This window comes from Globicephala melas, chromosome 11 (genome assembly GCF_963455315.2).
Source record: "Globicephala melas chromosome 11, mGloMel1.2, whole genome shotgun sequence".
Taxonomy (NCBI): domain Eukaryota; kingdom Metazoa; phylum Chordata; class Mammalia; order Artiodactyla; family Delphinidae; genus Globicephala; species Globicephala melas.
This window is the reverse complement of record NC_083324.2, coordinates 2,076,216-2,102,532: the sequence shown is the minus strand read 5'-3', so window position 1 is coordinate 2,102,532 and position 26,317 is coordinate 2,076,216. Positions and strand designations below refer to the sequence as shown.

Here is a 26,317-nt window from a genome sequence, read left to right as displayed (position 1 = left end):
AATATCACTGATGAATACAGATGCAAAAATCCTCAACAAAATACTAGCAAACAGAATCCAACAACACATTAAAAGGATCATACACCACGATCAAGTGGGATTTATCTCAGGGATGCAACGATTCTTCAATATATGCAAATCAATCAATGTGATACACCATATTAACAAATCGAAGAATAAAAACCAGATGATCATCTCAATAGATGCAGGAAAAGCTTTTGACAAAATTCAACACCCATTTATGATAAAAACCCTCCAGAAAGTGGGCATAGAGGGAACCTACGTCAACATAATAAAGGCCATATACAACAAACCCACAGCCAGCATCATTCTCAATGGTGAAAAACTGAAAGCATTTCCTCTAAGATCAGGAACGAGACAAGGATGTCCACTCTCACCACTATTATTCAAGATAGTTTTGGAAGTCCTAGCCATGGCAATCAGAGAAGAAAAAGAAATAAGAGGAATACAAATTGGAAAAGAAGAAGTAAAACTGTCACTGTTTGCAGATGACATGATACTATACACAGAGAATCCTAAAAATGCCACCAGAAAACTACTAGAGCTAATCAATGAATTTGGTAAAGTGGCAGGATACAAAATTAGTGCACAGAAATCTCTTGCATTCCTATACACTACTGATGAAAAATCTGAAAGAGAAATTATGGAAACAGTCCCATTTACCACTGCAACTAAAAGAATAAAATACCTAGGAATAAACTTACCTAGGGAGACAAAAGATCTGTATGCAGAAAACTATAAGACACTGATGAAAGAAATTAAAGGTGATAGCAGCAGATAGAGAGATATACCATGTTCTTGGATTGGAAGAATCAATATTGTGAAAATGACTATACTACCCAAAGCAATCTACAGCTTCAATGCAAACCCTGTCAAATTACCAATGGTATTTTTTATGGAACTAGAACAAATCATCTTAAAATCTGTATGGAGACACAAAAGACACCGAAGAGCCAAAGCAGTCTTGAGGGAAAAAAACGGAGCTGGAGGAATCAGAATCCCTGACTTCAGACTATACTACAAAGCTACAGTAATCAAAATAATATGGTACTGGCACAAAAATGGAAACACAGATCAATGGAACAAGATAGAAAGCCTAGAGATAAACCCACGCACCTATAGTCAACTAATAAATAAAATAAAATAAAATTGCAACCCAAAAAATAACATAGGAATAAACCTCACCAAGGAGGTGAAAGATGTATACTCTGAGAACTATAAAACATTAATAAAGGTAAGTGAAGAGGCTTCAAAGAAATGGAAAGATATCCCATGCTCTTGGATTTGAATAATTAATATTATTTAAATGACCATACTACCCAAAGCAATCTACAGATTTAATGTGATCCCTATCAAATTACCCATGACATTTTTCACAGAATTAGAATAATCCAAAAATTTATATGGACCCATAGAAGACCCAGAATTGCCACAGCAATCCTGAGGGGGAAAAAAAAATTTAAAGAGCAGGAGGCATAATTCTCCCAGACTTCAGACAATACTACAAAGCTACAGTAATCAAAACAACATGGTACTGGCACAAAAACAGACATATGGATAAATGGAACAGAACAGACAGCCCAGAAATAAACCCACACACCTATGGTCAATTAATCTTAAACAAAGGAGGTGAGAATATACAACAGGACGGACTTCCCTGGTGGTGCAGTGGTTAAGAAGCCGCCTGCCAATGCAGGGGACACAGTGAGCCCTGGTCTGGGAAGATCCCACATGCCATGGAGCAACTAAGCCCATGCACCGCAACTACTGAGCCTGTGCTCTAGAGCCCGCGAGCCACAAATACTGAAGCCCGCGCACCTAGAGCCCGTGCTCTACAACAAGAGAAGTTGCCAAAATGAGAAGCCCACGCACCACAACGAAGAGTAGCCCCCCACTCACAGCAACTAGAGAAAGCCCGCACTCTGCAAAGAAGACCCAATGCAACCAAAGATAAATAAATAAATAAATAAATTTATTTTTTTTAAAAACAGCATATACAACGGGGAAAAAAAGACAGTCTCTTCAGCAAGTGGTGTTGGGAAAGTTGGACGGCTGCATGTAACTCAATGAAGTTAGAACACACCCCCTCACCATACACAAAAATAAACTCAAAGTGGCTTAAAAACTTAAGCATAAGACATGACACCATAAAACTCCTAGAAGAGATCATAAGCAAAACATTCTCTGACATAAATCATACCAGTGTTTTCTTAGGTCAATCTCCCAATGCAAAAGAAATAAAAACAAAAATAAACAGATGGGACCTAATCAAACTTACACGCTTCTGCAGAGAAAAGGAAACCATAAACAAAATGAAAAGACAACCTACAGAATGGGAGAAAATGTTTGCAAACAATGTGACTGACAGGGCTTAATTTCCAAAATATACAAACAGCTAATACAACACAACAACAACAAAACAAACAACCCAATCAAAAAATAGGCAGAAGACCTAAAGAGACATTTCTCCAAAAAAGACATACAGATGGCCAATAGGCACATGAAAAGATGCTCAGCATCGCCAATTATTAGAGAAATGCAAATCAAAACTTCAGCGAGGTACCATCTCACGCCAGTCAGAATGGCCATCATTAAAAAGTCTACAAATAAAAAATGGTGGAGAGGGTGTGGAGAAAAGGGAACCCGCTTGCACTGTTGGTAGGAATGTAAGTTGGTACAGCCACTATGGAAAACAGTATGAAGGTTCCTCAGAAAACTAAAAATAGAGCTACCAGATGATCCTGCAATCCCACTCTTGGGGATATATCCAGACAAAACTATAATCCAAAAATATACATGCACCCCTATGTTCATAGCAGCACTATTCATAATACCCAATACGTGGAAACAACCTAAATGTCTATCAACAGATGACTGGATAAAGAAGATATGGTACATATATACAATGGGATACTTTTCAGCCATTAAAAAAACGAAATAATGCCATTTGCAGCAACATGGATGGACGTAGAGATTATCATAAAAAGTGAAATAAGTCAGAAAGAAAAGATAGGGACTTTCGTGGTGGTCCAGTGGCTAAGACTGTGTGCTCCCAATGGAGGGGGCCCAGGTTCGATCCCTGGTCAGGGAACTAGATCCCACATGCCACAACTAAAGATCTCACATGCCACAACTAAAAGATCCCACATGCCACAACTGAAGATCCCGCATGCCACAACTAAGACCCAGCATGGCCAAATAAATAAAAAATTTTTTAAAAAAAGAAATAGACAAATACCATATGATATCACTTATATGTGGAATCTAAAATATAACACAAACGAACTTATCTACGAAACAGAAACAGACTGATGGACATAGAAAACAGACTTGTGGTTGTCAAGGGAGAGGGGGATGGGAGAGGGATGAGTGGGAGGTTGGGATTAGCAGATGTAAGCTATTATATATAGAATAGATAAACAACAAGGTTCTACTGTATAGCACAGGGAACTATATCCAGTATCCTATGATAAATCATAATGGAAAAGAATATAAAAATAAGAATGTGTGGGGACTTGCCTGGTGCCGCAGTGGTTAAGACTCCGCCTGCCAATGCAGGGGACATGGTTTGAGCCCTGGTCTGGGAAGATCCCACATGCCGCAGAGCAACTAAGCCCATGCACCACAACTACTGAGCCTGCACTCTAGAGCCTGCGAGCCACAACTACTGAGCCCTCATGCCACAGCTACTAAAGCCTGAGTGCCTAGAGCCTGTGCTCCACAACAAGAGAAGCCACTGCAATGAGAAGCCCGCGCACAGCAATGAAGACCCAACGCAGCCAAAACTAAATAAATAAATTTAAAAAAAGGAAAGAAATGAAGGTGCTAAAAATAAAGTATATATATACATATAGGTATGTATGTATAACTGAATCACTTTGCTGTACAGCAGAAATTAACACAACATTGTAAATCAACTATATTTCAATAAAAAATAAGTTTAAAGTCAATAAAATCACAGAAAAGGAAAAATAAATAAATAAATGGGCAGAAGATCTGGATAGACATTTTACCAAAGATGACAAACAGATAGATGGCCAACAGGTACAGGAAAAGATGCTCAACGTCACTAATCATCATGGAAGTGCAAATTGAAACAAAAGTGAAACATTACCTCATACCTGTTGAGAATGGCTATTATAAAAAAGACAAGAAATAATCATTTTGGTGAGGATGTGGAGTACAGGAAACCCACAGGCACTGTGGGTAAGGATGTATTAATAAACTGGTACAGCTACTATGGAAAACACTTTGGAGGTTCCTCAAAAAGTTAAAAATAGAACTGCCATATGATCCAGCAGTTTCACTTCCGGGTATTCATCCTAAGGAAACAGAAACACTAATTCGAACAGGTATCTGCATCACCATGTTCAATGCAGCATTATTTACAATAGCCAAGATATAGAAACAACCTAAGTTATTCCATCATAAAAAAAGAGAATCTTGACAGTAGGGACAACATGGATGCATCCCCAGGGCATCATACTGAGTGAAACAAGTCAGAGAAAGACAAATACCATATGATCCCACTTACACGTGGAATCTAAAAAAACAGAAGCAAAATAGTAAAAACCCAAGCTCACAGATACAGAGAACAAACTGGTGGCTGCCCACCCAGAGGCAGGGTGTGTGGAGTGAGCAAAATGGATGAAGGGGGTCAAGAGGTTACAAAGCCATTTAGTTACGTACAGCACTGTGACTATAGTTAGTGATACTGTATTGCATATCTGAAAGTTACTAAGAGAGTAGGCGTTAAACATTCTCATCACAAAAAATTCTGTAACTTGTATGATGACGGATGTTAACTAGACTTATTGTGGTGATCATTTCACAACATATACAAATATCGAATCATGAAGTTGTATACCCAAAGCTAACATACTGTTACATGCAAAGTATACCTCAATTTTTTAAGAAAAGGGAAAAATTCAATCTAAACCTTGCGCTTCATACAAAAATTAACTCAAAACGAATCATAAACTTAAAAGTAAACCATAAGACCATGAATCTTTTAGAAGAAAACACAGAAAAAATACTCAAGACCTAAGGCTTTGTGAAGAATTCTTAAACATGTCTCCAAAAGCATAGTGTATAAAAGAAAAAATAATCAATAAATTGGACTCTATCAAAATTCAAAACTTTTTCTTTGGAAAAGGTATTTTTAAGATGATGAAAGAATCACTACACAGAGTAGCTCCCCCTAGGCTTGGTGTCCAGAGTTTTTATTGGGGCTCCATTAATGATTGATTGATTGATGGCCCACATAGCAATCTCAGTCTCCATGTCAGGAGGGGGCGTGTCTTGATGTGCTGATGGCCAAGAGCACAGCAGGGGGTGGCGGGCAGGGGGAGGCTACCTCGTGGCTGGTTATCTGCCCAGGAGAACTGAAAGCACGCATCCACACAAAAATGTGCCCATGACACTGCATGACCCAAAGCCCCTGCCCTAAGTCACAACGTTGGTCTTTCCAGCCCCACCAACCTCCATCCTGTGACTCTCTGGTGAGGCTTCAGCCTAAGATCCAGTGTGGTCAGCCCGCAACCTAACCAAAGACACTCCTATCAGGCATGACACAGATCACCTCCCAGAAGCCAAGGGCAAAAGCCAGACCTCTCTTGGGCAAGGCCAAGTTCTTTCCTACACACCGTGAAGTCCACTCTTTTGAAGTGTCCAATTCCTGCCATTTGAGGAGAGCATCCTAGGAACTTGTCGGCAAACCCTGGGGGCTTTTGCAGAATGCACTCACCATTCTGCCTCTAGAATCGATTGTTGCTCTGACCTACAGATCCCAGACTTGAGCTGCAACACGTCCCAGCTCTAGCCAGCCCCGTGTGCTTCAGACCGGCCCCCAGAGTCCTAACTGGAAAGAGCCAATTCCTTAGCATTTATCCTGTTGCTGTTTGCCCCGGATTTGGTGGTTTCTGTAGACGGACAGACTCCTTGGTTTGTTGAAAGTCAAGGGGAGATTCTGACAGCAGCCAAGGGCCTCTGTTCAGTCCTCAATGGGCTCTTCCTCCAGGTGCTGAGCTTGTCCCTATACTTAACGCCACTCAATGTACAAAGGTATATAGAGTTATAGCACCCCTAGATTTTCTCTAATTGTTTAATATATTGTACAGTGTTTAATACATTGCACCCTTAAATCTATCTGTCCACCTTTATTTCAAAAATCTAAACACAGGGCCAGCATATACTTCAGTATTTGATGGTGAAATTTAAATTTGAATAAAATAGTATACCCCCCCCCAAAGTAAGTGTACAATTCCGTGGTTTTAGTATACTCCCAATGTTGTGCAACCACAAACACTGTCTAATCCTAGAACATTTTTATCACTCCCCACTTCTCCTGCATCCCTCCTCTCGGACCTTGGAAACCACTGATCTATCTCTATGGACTTGACTATTCTAGACATTTCATATGAATGGAATCATATAATAGGTAGCCTTTTATGTCTGGCTCCTTTTATTAGCATAACATTTAAATTTATTTATTTATTTTTGGCTGCGGTGGGTCTTTGTTGCTGCACGCTGGCTTTCTCTAGTTGCAGCGAGCGGGGGCTACTCTTCTTTGTAGTGTGCGGGCTTCTCACTGTGGTGGCTTCTCTTGTTGCGGAGCACGGGCTCTAGGCGTGGGGGCTTCAGTAGTCGTGGCGCACGGGCTAAGTTGCTGTGCGACATGTGGGATCTTCCTGGACCAGGGATTGAACCTGCGTCCCCTGCACTGACAGGCAGATTCTTAACCACTGTGCCACCAGGGAAGTCCCTATTAGCATAATTTTTAATTGAGGCATAGTTGATTACAATATTAGTTTTAGGTGTACAACATACTGATTCAAAATTTTTATAGATTATGCTCCATTTATAGTTACTACAAAATATTATACTGTGCTGTACAATAGATCTTTGTAGCTTATTTATTTTATATGCAATAGTCTGTACCTCTTCCTCCCCTACCCCTATCTTGCCCCTCCCCCCTTCCCTCTCCCCACTGGTAACCACTAGTTTGTCCTCTCTGTGAGTCTGTTTCTTTTTTGTTGTATTCACTAGTTTATTTTTTAGATTCCACATGTAGGTGATAACATACAGTGTTTGTCTTTCTCTGTCTGACTTATTTCACTTAGCACAATGCCCTCCAGGTCACTTAGCATAATGAGTTTTTGTTTGTTTGTTTGTTTTGGTTGAGCCACATCTCAGTTGAGGCAGGCGGGCTCCTTAGTTGCAGCTCGCAGGCTCCTTAGTTGCGGCTCACGGGCTCCTTAGTTGCGGCAGGCAGGCTTCTTAGCTGCAGCTCACCGGCTCCTTAGCTGTGGTATGCGAACTCTTAGTTGCGGCATGCGTGAGGGATCTAGTTCCCGGACCACAGATCAAACCTGGGCCCTCTGTATTGGGAGCATGAGTCTTACCCACTGCGCCACCAGGGAAGTCCCCTAGCATAACGTTTTTAAGGTTCATCCGTGTTGAAGTATCTGTATCAATACTTCATTCCTTTTTGACAGCTGAATATTATTCCATGGTATGGATGTTTTGTTCATCAGCTGATGGACATTTGAGTCGTTTCACTTTCTGATTATTATAAATAACGGTGCTATGAACATCCATGTGCACGTTTTTGTGTGTATGCATGCTTTCAGGCCTCCTGGGAGGATAACCAGCCACGAGGCAGCCTCCCCGCCTCCCCTGCCCCCGTGCTCTTGGCCATCAGCACATCAAGACAGCCCCCCCCCGGGTGGACACAGTCAACATCCAGACACCCTGCTGTTGTCAGCATCTGAGTCATGGGGCATCTGAGCTCTGAGAACAGATAGGGGGCCTCCAGAGCAGAGAAGGAAGGCCCTATTGATCCAAACTAGGATAGTTGCAAATCATGAAAGAAAAAGGGAGTTATCCCATCACCACAACTAAAGAACGGAAGACCACGAGGGGCCACCTGCTGCGGCCCAGAACGGGACACTTCTGTTGCCTCTGCAACATCTCCAGGGGGCGGCCATCGGGGGCTCCTGGCCTCCAGGGAAGGGGACTTCTGCAGCGTAAGCAGCCCTCCAGCCTCACAATAATCCTCCCTGTCTCCCTCGGGACGAGCTAACGTCTGTGTCCTTGTGGTGTCCCTCTCCGGGCCGGGCAGAACACTCTGCTCCCCGCTGGTCGGGGGGGCGCCTCGGGAGTGTGAAGGCAGGACCCAGTTTCCTGAACCAGCCTCCCTTCCACATACCCATGAAGTCTTCGCTTCAACCAAAGGCAAGCGGCTCTCCCAGCTGCTGAGCTCTGCGAAGTGCCTTATACGAACCCCGAGAGGCACCAAATCAACAGGTCCCTCTCACAGTCGGCGTCACAGAACCTGAGCTTGGCCACCCCTCCCCACCCAGAAACGCGGAGACCTACCTACCTGCTCTGGTGGCTCTCCCACAGCCGCCTCAGGCCCCGGTCGGCCAAGCCCTCCAGGATGAGGAGGTGGCCCCGCCCGTCCAGCAGGTGGAAGCCAGTGAGCACGTCCAGGTCCGGCCGCTCCTGGATCTTCGCCGGCATCTTCAAGGCGGACAGGATCTGCTGGATATCCTCCACGGGGCAGGAGTCCAGGCCCAGGGCCCCGGCGTTGATCACGGCGACGTCCTGCAGCAGGCCGTGCAGGAGTGAGAGCTTACTGGAGGTGAACACGAAGATGACGCGGCCAAACTGGGAGGCCGTGGGGTGGGCGTCCAGGGCCTCGGTCCCGGCCCACAGCGGCACCGCCACGCCCGCCCGCAGCTTCAGCAGGCAGCTGGCCTCCAGGTAGTCGCCCGGGGGCATCGGGCTGTGCCGCAGGCCGTCTCCAGGCACCCGCAACCCCACCGCCTTCCTGCTCCTGCTGTCATGGCCGAGGCGCGTGGCCTTGGGCTCGCAGCTGTGGACGGGGACAACCAGGTTCAAGTACTTCTGGCCAAGGAGGAGGTCGGCAAAGCTGACCTGGGCAACCCCGTAAGGGTCCCACATCTTATCCTGGGTTTCAAAGGGGTTGTTCTCCGTCTCTTTCGGGGAAATTAGGGTCTGGAGGTTGAGGTATGAATCCAGCGGGTCCTCCCCAAACAGGGCGGGCTTGCGGGAATACCCCTCTGACTTGCGGTCCCGGTCATGAACTTCCACCACCATCGGGGGGCCCTCCAGGTATTCCCTCAGGTCGCTGGGGTGCATGGCCCCAAGGAAGATGACGTTGATATCCTGGAAGTAGACGTGGGTCCCATGGGGCTGGCCCTCAGTCCTGTGCACTGGGGTCCTGTAGAACTGGTACCTGCAGTACACGGGGGTGCACAGCCGCTGCGAGAGAGCAGGGGCGGCGGTCATGGGTGCAGCCGCGGGCACCCCCTGCCGGCCCCCCTCCTCTCCAGGTGGCCCCCACCCAGCGGCTCAAATCCCGGCCCCAGGCTCACGCCCGGCAGCCCCTGCAGCCCCTGCGGCCTGTGGTTCTTCATTCACAAACCCCAAGGACAGAGCCCACTCTGCAAGGCCACTGCGAGGCCCGAGAGCCACGTGTACGGCGCTGAGCTGGCAGCTGAAGCAACTACTTCCCCCGGATGGCCAGTGCCACGAGGACAGGCCCTGTGCTTCTTCCCGTCCCATGGCCGGGCACAGAAAGTGTGGAGAGGAGTGGCTTTTAGAACAGAGAATCCGTGTTTCCCAGACACGCATCTGGAGGGCTGGCACGGCTCACCTTTAGCATATAAAGTGACCAAGCAGAACTTGGGTCTGGGTTTAAGAGGACTCGCAGGCTGAGCTGCAGGCGGGGGGCAGGGCTGTGTCGGGACAGAAACAGGAAACCTTGCTCATGCTACAACGTTATCATCAGAAGCTCACCGTTACACAAGTGTGTGGTTCGTATGCACACTCCAAGGGTACTATTTATTTTACTATTTCTTTTACCACTGATGCCGAAATTTTATTTAAAAATAATCCTGGGTTGGTAGGGCTCCCAGGTACCTGGCAGAAATAATTAAGAAAACCTTCTGGAGAAATCCACTTCCGACCTAGGCCTCAAAGAATTCCCACAGAGAAAGTTCCATCAGACATGGGATCATAGTAAAAATCACAAAACACCTAAGGGAAAAAGGTACCACTAGCAAAACCAGATGTACAAAGGCACAGGTATTAGAATGATCAGGTACATAAAATAAATCTATTTGTTTGGTTTTTAAAAAGTAAAAGTATATCATCAAGGTCAAAACTATCATAATTCTATTTACTGGCAATGAAAATTCTAAAACTGAAGATTTTAAAATATCACCTACAACAGCATCAAGACATAAAATGCTTAGGAAGAAATGAAAGATGTGGAAGACCTGTACACTGCAAACTACAAAACACTGCAGAGAGAAATTAAAAAAATCTAAAGGAAGAAATATACTATTTTTATGGTTAGGAAAATGCAATTAATTCTTGAGGAATCATAGACCTAAACATAAAAGCTAAAATCATACCTCTCCTAGAAGAAAACACAGGGTAGTATCTTCATAAACTTGGGGTGGAAAAAAGATTTATTTGATATGACACAAAAAGCACTAATCATAACAGAAGTTGATAAGATGGACTTCATCAAAGACACTATTAAGAAAATTAAAGTCAAGCTCCAGATGGACAGAAAGTATGTACAATGCATACATATCTGACAAAGGACTCGTATCCACAATATATCAATAAAAAGAACAGATATTCTAAAGAAAAATAAAAGAGGAGCTTTCAAATCTGGTTAAACGGAATAAGCACACCCACCCTGCACCTCCCACTGAATACAACAGAAGGCATGCTTCAACTAAGAGTCCGCATGCCGCAACTAAGCAGCCTGCATGCCACAACGAAGGTCCCATGTGCTGCAACTAAGATCTGGCGCAGCCTAAATAAATAAATAAATATTAGAGGAAAAAAAAACCCTACAGAGATGCAGAGAACACCTTCTGAAAAGTAAAAGGCAGTGGGCAGATTGGAGAAAGAGACCAAACCCAGTGAGTTTCGTGGGTTTTATTCTCTTCCTGCATGTCCCAGACTAGACGCAAAGGAAGCCTGAATCCCAGAATTCTGCACCAGGCATGGAGAGACAGAGCTCTCTTTCTGTTCCAAGGAATGGGGTGTGGGAACCCTATGAGACAGAGAGAGTGGAAGGAAACTCCCTATTGCTTTTCTCTCCTGGACCTGCCCTCTGGCAAGTTCAAGTTCCCAACCTGTAATCTGTGCAGTGGCAGCAGCTGGGCAGGCAACTGAAAATCTGAGTGAGGGGAATCCTCTTTGAACAGATGAACTGTGATACAAACAGTGTATCAAAATGTCCTGTTCCTTGGCTCTCATGCTCGAGTGATGGTCACTGAGCTCCTGTTTGTACCAGGCCCCGGGCTAGGCGCTGGGGACGCTGACACCATGGTCCCTTGTGCAGGCGACTTCAGCCCACTGGGGACATGAACTAAACATCACATCATGCAGTTCAAGTGGCAGACTGAACACATACATCTGGTTACACCCCTCACCGAACCCCTCTAAAACCACAGGGAATTTTTTTTTAAGACATAAACATACAAGGACAAGGAGAAGAGAAGAGAAGCCAGCATGAGCGCCGGGACAGGGACGAGCAAGTGGTGCAGACACAGCACAGGTGAGGAAGCCAAACCCCAAGCATGTAATGGAGAAGCTGAGAACCAGCCACATTCTCTGCAAAATCCTCAAAAGACTTAGGAACTGGCAGGACCCAGCATCTCTGGATCTGGGGGTCACAGCAAAGAGCCCAGCAAGGGAACTGTTGTGAGTCCCGAGAAGCCAGCCGGCCCAAGTGCCCTCCCCTCCCCTACTGCTTGGCGGGAGGCTGTTAGTTTGTTGTGCAGGCAAATGAATGAAGGGTCCTGAGAGCTTCAAAACACCGATGAGAGAGAAAAGAGGAGACCTACACTAATGTAGGGGCACACTGAACTCAGGGGCTGGAAGTCTCAACACAGTAAGACGTCAGTTCTCCCCAGACTGACCTATGGATTTAGTGCAAAGCCAGGCAAAATCCTAGCACAAGTTTTTGTAGATAGAGACAAGCTGATTCTAAAATTTATATGAAAAAATAAATAAATAAATAAAATTTATATGAAAGGGCAAAGAAACTGGAAGAGCTAACACAATTTTGAAAAAGAAGAATAAAGGATCCAGAAATAGACCTCTACCAGTACAGCCAACTGATTTTTGTCAGAAATGTAAAAGAAATTCAATGAAAAAAAAAAAGTCTTTTCCACAAATGGTGCTGGAACAATTAGTCATGCGTTTGCAAAAAAAATGAACATTAACTTAAACCTTATACATAAATTAACTCAAAATTGATTATAGATCCAAATGTAAAACTATAAACATAGAAGAAAACCCCTGTCACCAGGGGTTAGGCAAAGAGTTCTTAGATGTGACACAAAAACACAATCCATAGAGGACAAAAATGTATAATTTGGACTTCATCAAAATTAAAATAAGAGAATAAAAAGGCAGACTATAGACTGGGAGAAAATATCTGCAAAGAATATATCCAAAAGCAGACTTGTATCCAGAATAGATTTAAAAACTCTCAACTCAACAACAGGAAAACTAAGTACTCAGTTGAGAACTTCTCTGGTGGTGCAGTGGTTAGGAATCCGCCTGCCAATGCAGGGAACACGGGTTCGGGCCCTGGTCCGGGAAGATCCCACATGCCGCTGAGCAACTAAGCCCGTGCGCCACAACTACTGAACCTGCGCTCTGGAACCCGTGAGCCACAACTACTGAAGCCTATGATCTGCAACAAGAGAAGCCACCGCAACAAGAAGCCCACGCACTGCAACGAAGAGTAGTCCCCACTCGCCGCAACTAGAGAAAGCCCGTGCACAGCAACGAAAACCCAATGCAGCCAAAAATAAATAAATTTATTTAAAAAAAAGAACTCAGTTGAAATGTGGGCAAAAACTTGAATTGACACTTCACCGAAGGGGCCATAAAGTGGCAGATAAGCAGATTAAGAGATGCGCCACATCACTCTGCATCAGGCAAATGCATGGTAAACCCCGATGAGACAACACTGCATACTCATTAGAGTGGCCAAAATTAAAAATAAAACACTGATGATGCCAAGTTCTGGGGAGGATAAGCACAGCTGGAGCCCCCGCACACCGCTGCTGAGACGCAACCACAGCCTCTCCACAGAGCCCGGGAACTTATCCTAAAGAACTGTGGGCATTTATCCTAAAGCACTGAAGGCTTATGTTCACACAAAAGCACGTACACAGATGTTTTAGCAGCTGTATTCGTAACTGCCCCAAACCAGAAACAACTTAAACATCCTCCATGGGTTAATGGACGGACAGACTGCGGTTCCATCCAGCTGCAGAATACGACTCAGCAGCAAAAAGGGATGAATTCTAGCTTGCGGGAATCTCGCCGGCATCGTTCTGAGGGAAGGAGGCTGTATGTGTTGTTCCCTGCTGCAGCAGAGGTTGTTAGTGTGGATGTTACACAATATATAACCCCATCTGAACGACAACCTTCAAAAGTTAAAACTATCACGACGAACACGTCTGCGGTTGCCGCGAGTGCGGGTGGGGAAGATGTGGTCATAAAGGGCTAGTACAAAAGAGTCTGGGGGGTGCGGTCATAGAGGTGTTCTGTATCCTCACTGTGGTGGTGAGAACGCTGACGCACACATGAACTGAAATTTACAGAACTGCACACCAAGAGAAAAGAGTCGATTCTGTAGGATAGTTTTACTTTTCTGCTTGCTATTTTAAAAATTAAAAAACCAGAGGGTCTCTGGAATGAGGGACAGCTGATGGCATTCAGCTCCTATCCAAACCAGATGTATTAGGTGACCAAATGCTCACGGACCATCCAATGCAGACCCCACGTCCTTTTCATCCCTTGGCTACCAGACCCTTACCCTCCAGGCGGGCAACTGGGAGAGACCTCCAGAGATCGAACTTGAGGTCTCCCCACCACCAGCCCACCCAGGCCACCGCAGCATGAGGCTCAGAACCCACAAGCCCGCTCGGCACCCAAGGCTGCTTTTGAGGCCCCCACTCTTACCTATGAGCAGCGAACCAGGGGATTGAGACAGATGTGACGATGGAGACCAAACAAACAGAAAAACCAACTTGAGGAAACAAGGACTGTACAAACAGGGACAATGACCCGCGAAGCAGGAAAACACTGCTGAGTCGGCGGCCCCGGGGCCACCCCCAGATCCGTGATTCTCTAGGAGAACCTCAGGACTCAGCTGTGGTGGGACCCACAGCTGGGCTTCATAAAGGTCAGAGGAGACCAGGCAAAGCCTGCAAAGGGAAAAGGGCTGCGAGGCAAAGCAGGGGGACAGGCGCCATCTCCCCATGGCCTCCTACTGTGTGTCCCAGGATGCATTGAGCTCCTGCACAACTGACTGTGACAACTCAGGTGATGTACTGTCCACCAGGGAGCTCACTGGAGACACAGCACGCAGGGTTTTGACTGGGGCTGGTATTAGGCTCCCCCAGCCTGTGTCCCAATACGCCAGGCACCCTGGAGGAAAGCATGGTCAGCACTGTTGGCAGAAACAGTCAGGCCCAGGAACCACTCTCATTAGAGAACGATTCAAGTTCCTAGACACCTGCCAAGGGCCAGCTTTTCAGGCAGACCTTTTTATAGATAGTCACCTTGGCAATCTAGATTCAATACAATCCCTATTAAATTACCAATGGCATTTTTCACAGAACTAGAACAAAAAATTTTTAAATTGGTATCGAAACACAAAACACCCCAAATAGCCAAAGCAATCTTGAGAAAGAAAAACGGAGCTGGAGGAATCACACTCCCTGACTTCAGACCATACTACAAAGCTACAGTAATCAAAACAGAATGGTACTGGCACAAAAACAGAAATATAGATCAATGGATCGGGATAGAAGGCCCAGAAATAAACCCATGCACCTATGGTCACCTAATCTGTGACAAAGGAGGCAAGGATATAAAATGGAGAAAAAACAGTCTCTTCAATAAGTGGTGCTGGAAAAACTGGACAACTACATGTAAAAGAATGAAATTAGAACACCTAACACCATACACAAAAATAAACTCAAAATGCATTAAAGACCTAAATGTAAGACCGGATACTATTAAACTCTTAGAGGAAAACATAGGCAGAACACTCTCTGACATAAATTGCAGCAATATCTTTTTGGATCCACCTCCTAGAGTAATGAAAATAAAAACAAAAAATAAACAAATGGAGCCTAATTAAACTTAAAAGCTTTTGCACAGCAAAGGGAACCAAACACGAAACAAAAAGACAACCCACAGAATGGGAGAAAATATTCGCAAATGAAGAGACCAACAAAGGATTAATCTCCAAAATATACAAACAGCTCACGCAGCTCAATATCAAAAAAACAAACAACGCAATTAAAAAATGGACAGAAGAGGGCTTCCCTGGTGGCGCAGTGGTTGAGAGTCCGCCTGCCGATGCAGGGGACACGGGTTCGTGCCCTGGTCCAGGAAGATCCCACATGCCACAGAGCGGCTAGGCCCATGAGCCATGGCTGCTGAGCCTGCGCATCCAGAGCCTGTGCTCCACAATGGGAGAGGCCACAACAGTGAGGGGCCCTCGTACCGCAACAAAAAAAAAAAAAAAAAAAAAATGGACAGAAGATCCAAACAGACAATTCTCTAAAGAATACATACAGATGTCCAAAAAGCACGTGAAAAGATGTTTAACATCTCTAATTATCAGAGAAATGCAAATCAAAACTACAATGAGGTATCACCTCACACCAGTCAGAATGGCCATCATCAAAAAAATCTGCAAACAATAAATGCTGGAGAGGGTGTGGAGAAAAGGGAACCCTCCTACACTGGTGGTGAGAATATAAATTGGTGCAGCCACTGTGGAGAACACTACGGAGGTTCCTTAAAAAACCAAAAATAAAGTACCATATGACCCAGCAATCCCACTACTGGGCATATATCCGGAGAAAACCGTAATTCAAAAAGATACATGGGGCTTCCCTGGTGGCACAGTGGTTAAGAATCCACCTGCCAATGCAGGGGACATGGGTTAGAGCCCTGGTCCAGGAAGATCTCACATGCCACGGAGCAACTAAGCCCGTGCGCCACAACTACTGAGCCTGCACTCTAGAGCCCACGAGTCACAACTACTGAGCCCACGTGCCACAGCTACTGAAGCCCACGCACCTAGAGCCCATGCTCCACAACAAGAGATGCCACCGCAATGAGAAGCCTGCACACCGCAATGAAGAATAGCCCCCGCTTGCCGCAACTAGAGAAAAGCCCGCATGCAGTAACAAAGACCCAATGCAGCCAAAAATAAATAAATAAATAAATACATTTATATACATAAAAAAAAGATACACGTACCCCAGTGTTCATTGCAGCTCTGTTTACAACAACTAGGACATGGAAGAAACCTAACTGTCCATCAATGGATAGATAATTTATCCAGGAGTGGATAAAGAAGTTGTGGTACATATACACAATGGAATATTACTCAGCCATTAAACAGAATGAAATAATGCCATTTGCAGCAACATGGATGGACCTAGAAATTATCCTAAGTGAAGTAAGTCAGACGGAGAAGGACAAATATCATACAATATTACTTATATGTGGAATCTAAAAAAATGGTACAAATGAACTTATTTACAAAACAGAAATAGAGTCACAGATGTAGAAAACAAACTTATTGTTACCAGGGGAGATGGGGGAGGGATAAATTGGGAGACTGGGATTGGGAGATCACACCACTATATATAAAATAGATAACTAACAAGGAGCTACTGTGTAGCACAGGGAATTCTACTCAATACTCTGTAATTATCTATATAGGAAAAGAATGTAAAAAGGGTGGATATGTGTATATGTATAACTGATTCACTTTACTGTGTACCTGAAACTAACACAACATTGTAAATCAACTATACTCCAATAAAAATCTTTTAAACTGAAGGAAAATGATTTTTTAACCTACAATTCTATACCTTAACTATCAATCAAGTATAAGGGTAGAATAAGGATATTTTCAGACATAAGAGATCATAAAACAAGTATCTCCCATTAACCTCTTCTCAGAAAGCTACAGGAGGATGTGCTCCAGCAAAATCAAAGAGGAAACAAAGCAAGAGCAAGACACAGAATCCAGGGACAGGGACCCACCAGGAGAGGAACAGGGGACTCCCAAGGTAAACAGCAGCACTAAACTGGCTGGTTCAAAATAAGTGAGGACTAGGCAAGCACTGCTGCTGTAACAAGGAAGCATAGGGCTCCTCCTGAGTGGAGGGTCGCTACCTGCACCTGAAGAACCCTGTGGTGTAGCAGAGGAGACCTCACACTTGGTAACTCCTGATCCCAGGAACCTAATCTCTTTGCCGTCTGGCTGTGAGATCCTAAATGAGGAAATGGGGTTGATGATCGTACTTCTCATGTAGGGCCACTGTGGGTGAGGGGCGACAGGCGATGGGCAGATGGCTGGGAAAAGCACCTCTCAAACCAGCTGGCCTGGCTCACTCTTACCTCTAGTTCACTGAAGGACACAGACCGTGATGGAAGGCAGGAAACACACTTGATCTCTATGGTCAGGGGGTTTAAGTCCCGCTTTTGCTCTTCAGTCATGAGGGGAACTTCTGTTTTTAGGGTCAAAAAACAATCTAAGACGTTGGCCGACCTCCCACTGCCATGACTCACGACAGTTTGCCATCCTGCAGGGAGATACACACAGCGTTAGAATGTTATTCAGAATGGCCCCGAAACCAGCACAGGAGGGATCAGGCAACCTGAGAGCCAAAGATAAAATTACACCGAAAAGAGGAAAACTTTAAAAAATAATAATTGGGAAACATCTACAGGCAGCATGTCTGCACCACTTTTTCAACTGGGGTCCCATAGGTTCTCTAAGAGAATTTCACTTTGTGATTTAATATTGATGATCACCTTGTGAAATAAGCATTTCCTGAATCATCTATAGGCTATAATCAGGAACAATGACGCTTGGGTCCCACCCCCAGTCTCATGGGCTTGGTCTGGGCTGTAGCCTCCACACTGGGATTTTTAAAATCTCTCCAAGTAATTCCAGAACCACCAGACTTGCGCTGCGAGTCCCATAGTTACTGGCCATATGTGGATATTTATGTTTAAATTAATTAAAATTAAATATAATTTAAAATGCACTTCCTTCAGACTTCGCTGTTGGTCCAGTGCTTAAGACTCCGCGCTTCCACTGCAGGGGGCACAGGTTCAATCCCTGGTCGGGGAACTAAGATCCCACATGCCGCACAGCATGGCCAATAAATTAACTAATTAATTAATTAAGAGGCACTTCCTTCATCACATGAGTCCCACGTCACACGCTCAGCAGCCATGTGTGGCTATGAGCAGACACGGAACAAGTCCTTCACTGCAGAAAGCTCTGGAGCACTTCTCCAGGCAGTTCTCTTAGACTAGAACACATTCAGGAACAAATAACACCAGTGTCTGTGTTTGGTGCCCAGCGGCGTCACTTTCACCGTTGTAATCCAGGGAGGGAAGCGTAGGTACTGACATAGAACACAAGTGGCACATTCGAGCCAAAACCAGCCTGGAACACCTCCTGCTGTGACAGTTGTGCAACAGTGCGACTGCAGAAGAGGGTGGGTGACTTGACCACTGCAGGGCACGTGCGCAGCTGTGAGAATACTTTTCTCGCAAAAGGGGCCCATACATTTCACCAGGTGGAGAGACACTGGTGAAGGCCAAAAAAAAAAAAATGCTCCCGATTTGCAGGCAGATTTTTCAAACCCTAAATCCGACTGTTAGGCATCATGGGACCTACGACAAGTCAGAGGCTCTTTGAGGCTCGATTTCACTGTGTGCAAAATGGACAGATACCACCTTTCTTAGGGTTAAGAGGATGAAGAGGGATTATGTACAGGAAGGTGTCAGGAACACTGCCCCTCCTAGCACAGGGTCTGCGCTCAAAAAGACCAATTCTATTTCTTTCATGATGCTGGTAAGTATATTTTTAAGGCATGAGAGAGCCCCATCACTCACACTCAGAAAGAGCAGTTGCTTCCAGAACAAGTCCTGGGCCCGAGGTGTACCCTGTCTGCCTGGGCCGTGGGCACCTCCTGGGGACCCCCCACTTCTCCCTGTGACTCTCTTCAAAACCAACTCATTAAGACCATAGCCAATTCTGATTTGTGTCTAGAACTTTGCCAGCCTTTTCATAGAAGATTGTCCAGTTTAGAAAGACTCCTTAGTGCAAACACCTACTCATATCAACATTCAGAAATCTCAGGTGATGTCAGCCATGATCCAGGGCAGGGATCTAAACCTCAGCACTACTGACACTTGAGGACTGATAATTATTCGTCATGAGGACCACCCTGTGCATCATGGGACATTCAGCAGTGTCCCACTCCCACCTGTGACACCCAAAGATGCCTCACAGAGTGCCAAGTGTCCCCGGGGGCATAAGTGCCCAAGGTGAGAACCACTGTCCCACATAAGGAACAAGGCAAGGGCAAGTGGCCACCACAGGGTCTGTGCACCTACAGCTGCCGGACTTGAACACGATAGGTCCAGGGATGTCAAGTGATCGTCCAAGGACTCTTGGCCAATATGCAGCAGAACCAGTGTCAAAACCAGTCCTGCGTGGCTAAAAGTGTGGCCCCTTCTCTGTGAAGTAAACATAAGAGTTCACTCCAAACACAGAACCTTTCTAGACACTTACTGGCCAACAATATTTACCAATAAGGTATGCAAAGTCTGCGGCCTAATCTTAAATTGAAGATGGGGCTTCCCTGGCAGTGCAGTGGTTGAGAATCTGCCTGCCAATGCAGGAGACACGGGTTCGAGCCCTGGTCCAGGAAGATCCCACATGCTATGGAGCAATGAAGCCCGTGCATCACAACTACTGAGCCTGCGCGCCACAACTACTGAACCCACGTGCCGCAACTACTGAAGCCCACACGCCTAGAGCCCATGCTCTGCAACAAGAGAAGCCACCGCAATGAGAGGCCCGTGCACCGCAACAGAGTAGCCCCCGCTCGCCGCAACTAGAGAATGCCCACATGCAGCAACGGAGACCCAACGCAGCCAAAAATAAACACAATAAAATAATTTTACAAAAATTAAATTGAAGATGACTAAAAATAATCATTCTAGTTGTGGAATAATCTTATGCTATTCTATTTTATGGCAAAAAGAAACCTACAATTGGCCTGCTGCACCACGGCCACTTGCAGTCATGACCACAAGCCGTGGCCTCAGGGCCAGGGAGCAGGGATCTTTCTGGCCCCCTTGCCGGAGGCCCAGGGCCCTACACACAGCCCACCCAGATGTCCGGGCGAGGCAGCTGCCACCTCTCACCAGTAACCTGCCTGAGCTCTGCCGTGCGCAGGGCTCCCCACCAAGCTGTTTACACACGTTATCTCTCATGATCCTTCCTACAGCCCCCTGGGGTGGGAGTTACTGTCCCCATTTTACAGATGAGGAAACTGAGACTCACAGAAAGCAGGCGACCTGCTGGTAAAGGGCTGAGCCAGGATTCAAAGTCTGTTTGTCGCTCTTGCAATAACTGTCACTGTACAGGGCCGTGGCGGCACAAGTTAAACGGGGCGGAGGCCCAGGCACCTCTTGGCTTCACCTGCTGGAAATGGTCACACCGGGCACACCAGGACCATTCAGCATCTCCCTCCCCTCACAGCAAAGTAAGGAGCAGGTCAGGCAGGTCCCCTGGGGCCCGCCCACCTGGAGCAGCACCGGCTGCTTCTGCGTTCAAGAGCAAAGAAGCATGAACCAAAGTCACTGTCCCAGGCGGGGCCACGTGGCCGCTGCGTGAAAGGCCCGGTCCTCCTGGACACGGCTCAGCAGTGGGTAAGAGTCTCTGAAAACTCACTTTGGGTGAAACTAATTTTCAAAAATCCATCTAAACGTGTGGACAAAAAAGTTAATAGTTCCTCAAAACATATCGACATCAACCCAAGCGCTTGTGGAAATAAGGATTTTCCCGGCACCCCCGGCACTGGACTCTGACCCTATGGGGTTTCACTGACCCTCCGTGTCTGCCTAAGTTTCTCCAGATAGGCCAGAAGGGGGCACTCGTTCACCCTGATGGCCAAAAACCCCACAATGAAACGTGTGAAATTATTTTCTCTAAAAAGAAGAGGGTTCCCCCCATATTCCCTTTTTAAAATAAAGTCACATAATTTTACCCAAAATATATTCTGAGCCTTCCATTATCTAAACATATGGACATAATAAATACCTACTTATTCTTTATCAAACTGAGTTTATAAACGGTGACAGATCTTACAAAGCAAATGAAGTAAACCCCTGTTCTGCCACTGAGCTGTGTGCCTTCAGGTTTAGCTGCTTCACTTCTCTGAGTTTTGATTCCTCCCTGAAAAAATCGTGACAATGATAACCACGCCCTATACCACCAGCACCAGTTCACTGGGAAGATCAGAGTTGGCCGTGAGAAGTAAATGATAGGGCATAAATACTGGTCGCCTTTCCTCATTTCCTTTACTAGACGTTTTTGTAAAAATCTGCAGGAACGTGTTTATACCAAGTAGCATCTTATGTAGCAAACAAAACCATGACGTTTCTTTTTTTTTTTTTTTTTTTTTTTTTTTGCGGTACGCGGGCCTCTCACTGTCGTGGCCCCTCCCGTTGCGGAGCACAGGCTCCGGACGCGCAGGCTCAGCGGCCATGGCTCACGGGCCCAGCCGTTCCGCCGCACGTGGGATCTTCCCAGACCGGGGCACGAACCCGTGTCCCCTGCATCAGCAGGCGGACTCTCAACCACTGCGCCACCAGGGAAGCCCATGACGTTTCTTATTCTCACATTTGCTTGGACTTTGGAATCAGACCTGGGTTCAAACCCAGGCTTCTCTTACTCGCTGCGTCATCTTGGCCGACGCGTTTGACCTCGCTGCGCCTCCATTTCCCGCTCTGTATAGTGGAGACACGCCCACTTGGCGGGGGTGGCTGAGAGCGTAGGGCAGGGGCTCGGCCACTGCGAGTGTCCTGTTTACCGGCATTCTAGCCACACGGGTCAAGGAGACCGGACGCTGCTGGGAACGGGTGTGGCTACCTGCGAGGAGCGGCATCACCGCCAGCTGCATGGCGAACGTGCCCTGCTTCCCGTGGCCTGCCAGCCTGGAGTCTGTCTCCATGCGAGATTTCTCCCTCCTCCTCTGGCTTTTCCTCCCCGCGTCTGATTCTTTCCGTTTAACTGTGAAATCAGAGGAAGGGAATAAACGTTAAGAGGAGCTCCTGTCCCAGAGGCTGTACGTGGCTGCTTCACGCGGCAGGGATGCGGAAGGCTCTGGGGGCTCCCTGGAGGCAGAGTCTGTGCGCCTCGTCTATCCCAGCAACCGGGAGACGCATCCCAACGCGGACAGCAGTCGTCGGTTACACGCAGCAAGAAATTACGGGGTCCTGATCCCCCAACTCGCCACTACCCAGAGCCAGCTGTGACGACACCAGCACCACACAATACCCAAGTTCTCCTCTCCGTCGGCTTATAACCTCAGCGCAGCGCTGAGGGTTGGGCTTTGAAGCTGAACCACCAAAGTTCTAGAATCAGCTCTCTCCCTCCTGCAGGGAAAGCGCCTTAACCATTCTGAGCCTCGACGCCCCCGTCTGTCGAATGGGGGCAGCACCTGCCTCCTCAGGGCATCGAGAAGAGTCAGTGGGCAAAGGCACATAAGATGCTCATCTCAGCACCCAGCTTAGATCAAGAAGAAAAAGGAGATGATAAGACACATAAGTGTGGGTAACTAAAACCGTGAGCTATAGGTTCTGTGACAGAGAGACCAATAGGACAGACGATTGCAGGCAAGCCCAGAAATAGAGCCACACCCATAGGGAGACTTAACAGAGGCCAGAGGTGGCATTTCAAATCAGTGGGAAAAGATGGACCAGTCCATCAATGATACTGACTGTCCATCTGGAGGCAAATGAAATTATAGGGCACCTCATTCCGTATGCAAAATGAGTTGCACACTGAAGGTGGAAAACAAACACTTCAAAATCATTAGAAGAATATTTGGGAGACTAGACTGCCATCTGTTTGAGGAAGGGTCTCTCAAGTGTTACCCAAAGTACAAACTGGACGGCAAGAGGTGAACACCCGGGGTACACAACAAGACACCCTACATGAAGGGAAAGGGTGAGATACAGACCCCAGCCTGTGAGGTTTACAGTGCACGAAACTACGCAGAGTTATTCAAAAGACCTTAAAAAAAAAAGGTTTGGGGATCAACAAGAAAAAGAATTTAAACACAACAGAACGACATAAGTGAAGAAATGGGAATAGGAAAATGACCTAAGTGCTGACCAGATAAGCATTCTAGATAGTCTCCATCCCTATAATCAGGAACTGGGCCCCTGACTATGCAAGGGTGATGTGGAGAAGCGCGAATTCTCAGGGTTGCTGTCAGGAGGGCAAAGAAGTACAACCGGGACCCTAAACCGGCAGCATACCCTGAGCGGTCACAGCGCATTTCCTACGCCCGTGATCCCGCCGGGCATGCCCCCTACACCCTCCAACGCGTGCGCTGGAACCCCGCGCAAGGACAGTTCCTGGTAAGAGCAGGAAACTGGTGACTATTCAAACATCCCTCAGCGGGGCCTGCAGGGATGAAGGGGGCACTAGCCGACAGGGCACTTTACAGAAGGTAGAAGGGGCTGGACTGAGATGTACTGACACCAATAAATCTTAGAAATAAAGTCGAGAGAAAGAGCAAGCTGCTGTTAAATACGCATGCGTGGAGTCATTTCTGTAACTCACGAAACCAAAAATCACTATAGGGCTTCCCTGGTGGCGCAGTGGTTGAGAGTCCGCCTGCCGATGCAGGGAACACGGGTTCGTGCCTCGGTCCGGGAGGATCCCACATGCCGCGGAGCGGCTGGGCCCGTGAGCCATGGCCGCTGAGCCTGCGCATCCGGAGCCTGTGCTCCGCAACAAGAGAGGCCACGACAGTGAGAGGCCCGCGAACCGCAAAAACAAAAATACAAAAAAAAAAAAATCACTACAATGTTGTATGAACGTGTGAGAAAGAGGGGGGCGGGGGGGGGAGGGTTACACCGATTTCTAGGCGAGGGTGGCTGCACGCTTCTCAAAAGCACGGGAAGCCAAGGGCGCATAAACTGTATCTGTAGCCTCTTATTTCTTTAAAAAAAAACAGAAAAGAAAGAAAGAAAAGAAAAAAGGAACAAGAAGGAAATAAAGGAAATATGGCAAAATATTAATACCTAAATTGTGGGTACATCGTTGTACATTTTTCTGTGTACTTTTCTCTACTTCAAAAAAAGAAGCATGGCTTGAAAACCTCATTAAAATGCTTAAAGGACATTAAAAAGCACTGAGGCTGTTTAACCTGGAAAGAGAAAACTCGGAAGGAGTTGCAAGGTGTTCCTAGTCTTTTAGGGCCTGAAAAACAGGACTGATGTTACTCCCCTACATCTCCTACGGCCAGTGAGGAGCCTGACTCCAGAAGCTTCAGGGTTGGACTAGAACCGGGAAAAGCAGATTGACTGAGGGTTAAGGAAACGATTTGCAGCAGTTACAGCTCAACAAATGGGAAACGGGAAACAAGCGCCCCGGCTCTAGAATTTTCCACCTCACACTGGAAACACAGCCGCTTGCTGAAACACTGCTGAGGAGATCTAGGCCAAGAACGAGGAGTAGATTCAGGGACCCGAGGGTCCCTGCTGGGAGTCGCACACAGATCATATGCTTTCAGGAGTGCCATTTCCCTCATTCCACCGTAAGAAGCAAATGGCTTCTCATCTTCCAAAGACAGTCTCTCCACCCCCACATCCCACATACCCACCCTACACAGCATCTATCACATAGAAGTGTAATTATTTATCTGGAAGTCTCTGGTCAATATTAGAGATTTTCATGTTTCCCATACACACAACACCATGGACCAGGAGCACAGAAATACTGGTGGAGTGGGAAAGGATGGGATGGGATGGGATGGGATGGGATGGGATGGGATGGGATGGGATGGGATGGGATGGCATGGGATGGCATGGGATGGGATGGCATGGGATGGCATGGGATGGCATGGGATGGCATGGGATGGGAAAGGATGGGAAGGGATGGGATGGGATGGCATGGGATGGCATGGGATGGCATGGGTGGCATGGGATGGGAAAGGATGGGAAGGGATGGGATGGGATGGCATGGGATGGCATGGGATGGCATGGGATGGCATGGGATGGCATGGGATCGGAAGGGATGGGAAGGGATGGGAAGGGATGGGATGGCATGGGATGGCATGGGATGGCATGGGATGGCATGGGATGGCATGGGATAGGATGGATGGATGGATGGACGGACGGATGAGGTGAGATGGACCGGGTAAGTTAAAATTGCATGTAGTAGTTTTTCCTTTTGAATAAAATTTGAATCTTATTGAAGTATCCTGAATTTGAAATATTTCGTAATTCTTTTCCAGGTCTACTTATACTATAAATTTCCGAAGTCCCATCCTAACTTACTTTGAAATGTTTGCTTTTCCAACAAGTTTGTTAAGCTGCTAAATGACGGCCTCTCAATTAACTCCTCCATCTCTGTCATGGTTGCCCCTCCCAAAGCAATAACTGGTCTTGAAGTACCACATCTAGAAAATTCACAAAGAGAAAAATACATGAAAGTGAGAAAAATCAGGGACCAGATCTAGTAATTTATTTACTGGACTGCATGTAAGCAGACTTTTGAAAATATAACACCGCATTCCTCTAACCCACTGCTTCTCAAATTTCAACATGCATATGAATCACTGAATAAAATGCAGATTGTGGTTCAGCAAGCCTGGGGTGTCCCTAAGATTCCCATTTCTAACAAGCTCCCAGTCATGCTGAGGCTGGCAGTCTGCAGACAAACTTGCATTATCATTTATGATGGAAAAAATAATATATTTTATAAAAAGCAACTGAAACTCTAAAATATTTAGGAATTCTTTTACAGGAATTATCCACAACAACTATAGGAAGAAAAAAAATCAACCCTATTAAAATTCATAAAGGAGGAGCTGAATTAGGCGAAAAGATACACCATGATCATGGATGGGAGAACTACAAAATGTAAAAATGTCAATTCACTACCCTGAGAAAACCATAAGTCAAAAAGAGTCATGTACCAGTCCCTCCGATCAGGAAACTTGCACAAGCCTCTTAGACAGCCTGATCCACCAGAGGGCTGACAGCAGAAGCAAGAAGAACTACAATCCTGCAGCCTGTGGAACAAACACCACATTCACAGAAAGACAGACAAGATGAAAAGGCAGAGGGCTATGTACCAACTGAA

At 46.2% G+C, this 26,317-nt stretch overlaps 1 protein-coding gene across 1 annotated transcript in view; it reads right to left on the bottom strand.

Moving 5' to 3' along the window:
- CFAP92 (cilia and flagella associated protein 92 (putative)) overlaps window positions 1-26,317 on the bottom strand; it is a 306,152-nt gene that overhangs the window by 244,691 nt on the left and 35,144 nt on the right. Inside the window, exons 9-12 of the mRNA XM_060308672.1 lie at window positions 25,510-25,631; window positions 22,088-22,228; window positions 17,527-17,711; window positions 8,405-9,309 (exon numbers count right to left, since the gene is read on the bottom strand). Coding sequence (XP_060164655.1) covers window positions 8,405-9,309; window positions 17,527-17,711; window positions 22,088-22,228; window positions 25,510-25,631 — 1,353 coding nt within the window. The remainder of the gene's footprint in view (window positions 1-8,404; window positions 9,310-17,526; window positions 17,712-22,087; window positions 22,229-25,509; window positions 25,632-26,317) is intronic.